Source organism: the organism of the source record quoted next, unplaced genomic scaffold (genome assembly GCF_019419815.1).
Source record: "Pyrus x bretschneideri cultivar Hongxiangsu unplaced genomic scaffold, Pyrus_bretschneideri_v1 Contig7, whole genome shotgun sequence".
Taxonomy (NCBI): domain Eukaryota; kingdom Viridiplantae; phylum Streptophyta; class Magnoliopsida; order Rosales; family Rosaceae; genus Pyrus; species Pyrus x bretschneideri.
Window position 1 is genome coordinate 10,001,570 of NW_025999809.1, and position 6,810 is coordinate 10,008,379.

Sequence of the window (6,810 nt, forward strand, 5' to 3'; positions counted from 1 at the left end):
GAACCGAACTGAACCATATTCGGTTCGGTCCGGTTTTACCCTTTCGGTTCGGTTTTTTTTTCGGTTCGGTTTTTTCGGCCTCGGTTCGGTTTGGTTTTCGGTTTTTTTCGGTTTTTTGAACCCACCCCTACATTCGGGTACCTCCCAAGTTCCTACCATTGTCATAGGCAGACAATATGTCAGCACATGTTGTGGCTACATTTGCTCGTAGGGAGAACAACAATTTTTATTCGGATAAATTTGAGTCATTTGACTCTTTGACATTGAAGAAGTTGAGATATCACCACAAAACCAGTTGGCAACATAGAAAATACCCAACTACTTATAAGCACATGCAAGGTCTATCCTCTCATTAGTCTGAGATTCATTCTCAACAAGTACCCTTATTGCAGGTGGAATATTTACACACGTCTTTGATTTATTTCAATAAAAGTTTGTCTTTTGAAGGAAAAAAGCATAATTTTATTTTCCTATTCTATATATGTTACTATTACCAAATAGGCACACATTACAAATACCAAGTTACTGATATATGCATGCAGCAATCTTAACAATGCAACGTACTATATTCAATACAGCCATTTGGTTTTCATCGATCTCCCACTTTTATCTATTTCCTTTGCCTTCTTTATATCATAGGCATTTGCGTTTGCTTGTGTATCTTACCCTAATTTTCTTTTGAGGTGGTTAAAGTGAAGCATACGTTACGAACCCTATTGGGATGATGAACGCAAACAATATATAATCGGTGGAATGAAAAAAAAGAGAGAAAGGTGAGTAGTGATAGTGGATATGGGAATCCATCTGTCTTCATTTATATTTGCTGTCTTTTTTGGTGGCAACTCCTTTTCCTTTTTTCTTTTTTTCCCATTCTTTGTGTTCTCCTTTTCTTTCCTATTCAATTGTGCATGTTCGTGTGGGAATTAAAAAAGATGTTAGATAGTTTCAGACAATGTGGGGTTCACTGTTCTGTCGAATTCATCTCGGATTCTCAATCGGTCAATACCCCATAATTTGGTTGCACATTTTGGCCCCTCCAATTCAATTTTGGTGTCGGAATTAAGAACTTTGATGCCAATATTTTGATTATTTTCCTTGCTGTTAATTTATCTGGTATAACTTCATCATTGACCTTGACCGTATGTTAATGTCCTGTATATATTGGTGCAACTGCAGGTTGTGAAAATTTGGTAGGAAATGAAGAGAAAATGCAATAAATATTTCTTGTACTTGTTAGGAAAGTTTTTAACCGGAAATTGAAAACATATATGTGATTTTGACTATAAAAATTGCAATATTATAAAATCGATTGGGACTTATTAGCAAATAAATACGTATGAGAGAGATGAATTAATTACAAAATTTTCTTACGAGCAACCTATTCCAAAACGCTATTCACATAATTTCTAAAAAGAAACACTTTTTTTAACAACTAACTAGCATATGATCGCACACAAAGTGTGTGTGAATTTTTTTTTTTTTTGTTAAAATAGAAGGAGAGAGGAAGAGAGTGAGATAATATGTGAGTGGGAAGAGAGCTTTAATTTTTATTAGAGATATGTTAGAATCACATGTAGGTGAGGTTTTAAAAAAAAATAGCAAAAATTTTAATTGTATGAAATTACATTTTTGCCCATATTCCTATCCATGTTCAATTTTAATTAGAAGGTTAAACTAGTAATTTTATATGATTTTGGTTGATAATGAGAGTTCTAGGGGGTTAAAGTTGTTTAAGCTACTACTCAAATCTCCTTTCATCATTTTTTTTAATCAGAAACGATAGAAGATTTCATTGAACCAAAGATTAGTTCAAGCACAAGAAACAGACCACAATTACATTTTTAATCAGTAATAAGGTCGGGAGGATCTTAACGAGGAACAAAATGTGCCGGAAAGATGAGCAGTTCGAACTAGTCGGGCAATGCGGTTTGCTTTCCGATTGCCAATTACCACATGGAGACAGAAGTTTCTGCGTACCTTCACCACTCTAATATTATGCTATTTGGCTTGGCTTTCTAAATGGTAATAGTCATTTAGTACTACGGTCTAATGACATTCCTTTTTATTATTGAGTGGTCTTATGTTCGATTCGCGCTAAAAGCAAATTTGAACCACATTGTTGCAGGCCTATAATTATACTTAGCCCACCTCCCCACGATTTTAGTGTAGATAATATCGTTTATTAAAAAAATGTAATAAAACAACTACGCACAGTCTTACAAAGGAAATTGATTATAAGCCTTAAGCCAGAGAGATTTTTTAATGTTCCGATAGCATAGAACGAAACACCACATATCATTATATAATTATATTAATATTTGAGAAAAAAAATTCTCTAATTATATTATAACATGTAGCGTACTATCTTGTATCTATGCAAAGTGAATTGTAGCCTTAAGCCAAAACAAAAGGAACCACATGGCCTTAATTCGCAAAAGCAATAATTAATTGGAAAGCACTTGGTCAACCTTCTACATCTTAATTAATTTGTTCATCCATCCAGCATCTTAATTAAGTCGTTCAAAGTAAACATGCTGTAAAATCTCATTTCCTCTTAAGACTAATTTAATTGGATTAGTAACCAAGGATTATGGTGCGTCATTTGACTAATAACGACAAAAAGTTTGAAAGCCATCATTCACCATTGACCATGACCACGATTCCACGATAGTACCGTGCACCGTCTCACACGAGATTACTCACCCGGAATCCCCGCCCGTCCGTACACGGAGACCGCCAGTTAAAGAAAGGAGACAAGGTAGCAAAAACGGGGAAACCGCTGGCGAAACGGAAATACGGGGCCCGCCACCTTTGTCCCCACCTCCCCTTAAAAAAACAGAGTTGGTCCCGCCAGACGTGGCTAGTGGGGTCAGCTTTGTTGTCCTCACGCACGCACACCCGTCACATGTGGGACACTCCCTCGTGGGCCCCACTCCCTCCCCCTAATCCCATAGAAGTCACGTACTCAACGAGCGCTGCCTCCAATTTCGGGAAAAGTCCTCTCGGACTGTACCTTGTTGCTGACGTGGGGGACCTCTGCGGAGGGCACCAACGCATCGGATACGTGGCGGGGGTTGCCATCAACCGCAGAAAATCACAGGCCCTCCATTTTCTTTGCTGTCACTTTCCTAAAATTCCGTTAAAGTCCCTGGAAGTTTGGTCCAATTACGGAAAAATCCCAGGACGAAATCCCGAAGAGTGAATGGGGAGGTTACTGTGTGGTGTGGATTAAGGAAAATATCAACATAAATTAAATAGGACCAAATCTGACAAAATCTGTCACTTCCATGTATTACAATTAATTTTTTGTGATTTTTTCAAGTTTTTTTTTTAAATTTAATTTTCCCAAAAAAAAGTTGTATAAAATTAGGATTTTCTTTTTCTTGTTGGAACACCTTTAACTTTTGCTCCTCTCTCTCTCTCCTCTCTCTCTCTGCCTAATAAATTAGATGCAAGCTCTCCAGTAGCCACCTCTATTGCGTGCTATCTCCCTTCATCGCATCCTCGTTCTCTTCAAAAGCTCTCTCATTTTATTTCTCTCCTACCTTCTTCCTCTCACAAGAAGAACTACACCACGAGCCTACTCTGTGTTTCCATGGCAGTTGAAGCTCAGCACCACCACCATGCAGTTCTAATCCCATCGCAACTAATCCCCAACAGGTACTTTCCACCCTCCAAGCAATCAAATTTAAAAACATGGGTTTTGTTTATTTTTCATTTTTCTGATTTGGGTTGTTCTTGTTTTTTGAATAGAGATTTCATCAAAACGAACCAAGGAAATCCAAATATCTACAGTACCCAGATGGATTCCGGCCTTCTTTTGTCGACAACAATGCCGGAAAATCTCCTTCCGATGTATCAGTCTCCTTTCTGTGATGCAAATAAGGCTTCCATGAACAAGGACGCGACAGACAGTGGCCTCACATACAACAACATCTCCGCTCCTCGGAAGCGGCCGAGAGACCAATTAAGCAATGACTTCAACAATTTCTCGGCCCCTCACAAGAACAAAATCTCCTCTTTTTTCGACCAAGACATTGCTTTTCAGATCCAACAACAGCAATCTGAGATCGACCGGTTCATTGCCCAACATGTAAGTTTTCCACCTTTTTTTACCTCTGTTTTAACCCAACCTTGTAGTAAATTTTCAATCTTTGTTTCTGAAAGTTTGGTGCCATTTTACCGTAACCGATGACAAATTTTAAAAAACCAGTATTTTATTTTTTCTAATCTCGTTTGGTTTTCATTGCATCATGAAGAGAGCATTGCCATGAAATTTGAGTTTTTTGTTTTTATTTTATTTTTTTTCCTGTACTGATTTTTATTTGATTTTTCAGTCGGAAAAAGTGAGATTGGAACTGGAGGAGCAAAGAAAGCAGCAATCGAGAATGTTAGTGTTGGCAATCCAGGAGAGTATCGTGAAGAAACTGAAAGAGAAAGATGAGGAGATTCAGAGGATGGGAAAGCTCAACTGGGTTCTCCAAGAACGGGTCAAGAGCCTATTCGTCGAGAATCAGATATGGAGGGACATGGCACAGACAAACGAAGCCGCAGCCAATTCCCTACGCACTAATTTAGAGCAAGTCCTGGCGCACGTTAGCGACGACCACCACGCTGGTGGCAGCGGTGCCACTGCTGCCGCTGTGGCTGATGATGCCCAATCGTGCTGCGGGAGCAACGACAACGGGCGGGATATTGATGCTGTGGACAGCGGAAATGTGGCGGTTCGCCGTGGTTGTGGTGGTGGAAGTAGGATGTGTAAGAGTTGTGGGGTGAGAGAGTCGAGGGTGTTGTTGCTGCCATGCAGGCATTTGTGCTTGTGTACAATGTGTGGGTCCACCGTGCTCAATTGCCCTGTATGCAACTCTGTCATGAATGCCAGTGTGCATGTTAATTTCTCTTAGGAATTTTAGTGCTCAGAAAATTGAACAAAAATGTTTGTCAAATACTTTTTGGACAAAAAGAAAAAATGAAATTAGAGTACAATTTTTTTCTTGTTTAATTAATTTTTCACTCTCTCTCTTCTTCTCTTAAGGTAGATATAATTTTCATCATATTTAATTAGATATTGTTTTTTTTTCTTTTTTAAAAGAATGACAGTTAGTGGCAAGTCACGGTTATTCACCCATTTCGAGTTCGGAGAGACTATGGGTAAGTTCATTCTGCTTGTGGCCACAATCATGATGTGATTGTTGATGATTGAATTATTACTTAAGGTTTGATTACGTATATCTGCATACCTAACAGGTCTCACTGATTTAAGAAGGCAATTCAAGTGATATCACTTTCTTCTTGTTTTTTGGGCTGCATTAAGTCATTTCTTCGACAGGCTTGATGCCACATTGAGTTGTTATCCAAAAGCACGAAAATCTTGCAATGCATAACCTACACACACCACATATCATACACCGGTGCATTACATGGCTGAATTTACATAACTGAATTATGATAAGTTCGACTTATCCGTTCAAGCATCGGTACATTTTGTACATCCGTGTTCTAAATAAATATCCTTCCAAAGAAAAGGAAAAGGAAATTGTTAAACTCTTACCTATCCCATATCTTAACTTTTTAACTTGAGGTGTGCCTTTACTTATCCCATTTGGAGTGGTAAGGAATCTGCAGCATGGAAAAGCTTCTTGGGTGGTGGGTTGAACGTATGTTGTAAAGAACACGATGCATATGAAATGGGGGCATCTGTGCTGTTGCTGTGCACTGTTTCAGGGTCATGCATTATTGTGCAAATGCACCAGCAATGCCAAAGCCTTTTAAAAGTTGGGAAGACAGACCTAAAAATGTCATAAAAAGCGAAGGGTTAAAAATGGAGCATGCCACAATCCTGACATGTCAAAATTTGCATCATTGTGTTCATCTACTCCAACGTGGGGACCTCCTTTACTATTCAATTGCTCTTTTGTACCTTTCCCAATTTTTCATCCGTTTTCTCTTTCTCTGTTGCAGTTATCTTTTCCAATTCTTTTTTATTTTTTTAAGAGTAATATTAGAGATATTAAATTTGTAAATTAAATGATATGTCACTAATATAAATTAGTACATTTATCAATACTTAAGTAATAACACAATTATCAATTTTCATGTCATTTAGTATATAAAATTTTATCTACAAATTTATATTCTCTAATATTACCCCTTTTTTAATATTAGTATTTTCGAATTTTCATTTTAAAAATCTTTCTTGGGGTGTGAGTTGAATGCTTTTATGAACGTTTCTCATTGTTTTCTTAGGGCTTCCGGTCGGCTTGTGCTTCAGAAACTTCGGTTTTTGTTCCACGTTGTTAATCACGTTTACATGCAAGTTTATGCCTCTAAATACTACAGAAAAGTAGTGATCTAATCTAGGTAGGTTTAAGTCTAAAGTTAATATAAGACTTTTTATCTAAAACATCCTCTGAAATTGACATAATTTCTTATTTTAGTTTTTGAGATTGAAAACTGATAGAAATGATATCTGAGATTGTCTACCCTAAATCATTTTGATCTTTCTATAAAAAAATTATCCATTAAATTAAAAAAAATTCAGTTTAAGGGGAAGGGTTATTTGACAAAAAAATAAGAGGATGATTGATTTGACAAAAATACACATTTTTTTTTATCCAGTTGTTCATTCCTGGGAAGAGGAAGAAGCAAATAGCGCAAAGGCCTCCTTGAAGTCTAGCACGATAACGTTAGAAGGAAGAAAAAGGCCTTGCCTTGACTTCTCCCGAGGGTAGGGCATACAGAGGACCAAAATGATTGATGATGTACAATATCAGGGATCACTTCTATTAGTTTTAAATCTTAATGACCAAA

General features: G+C 37.3%; 1 protein-coding gene across 1 annotated transcript; it reads left to right on the forward strand.

The window, feature by feature from the left end:
• Positions 1-3,398: 3,398 nt before the first annotated feature.
• LOC103945136 (BOI-related E3 ubiquitin-protein ligase 1) lies at positions 3,399-5,002 on the forward strand. Its single transcript, XM_009355660.3, has 3 exons — positions 3,399-3,660; positions 3,754-4,093; positions 4,338-5,002. The coding sequence occupies exons 1-3, from the start codon at positions 3,596-3,598 to the stop codon at positions 4,902-4,904; spliced, it is 972 nt and encodes a 323-aa protein (XP_009353935.2). The 5' UTR covers positions 3,399-3,595; the 3' UTR covers positions 4,905-5,002.
• The last annotated feature ends 1,808 nt before the right edge of the window (positions 5,003-6,810 follow it).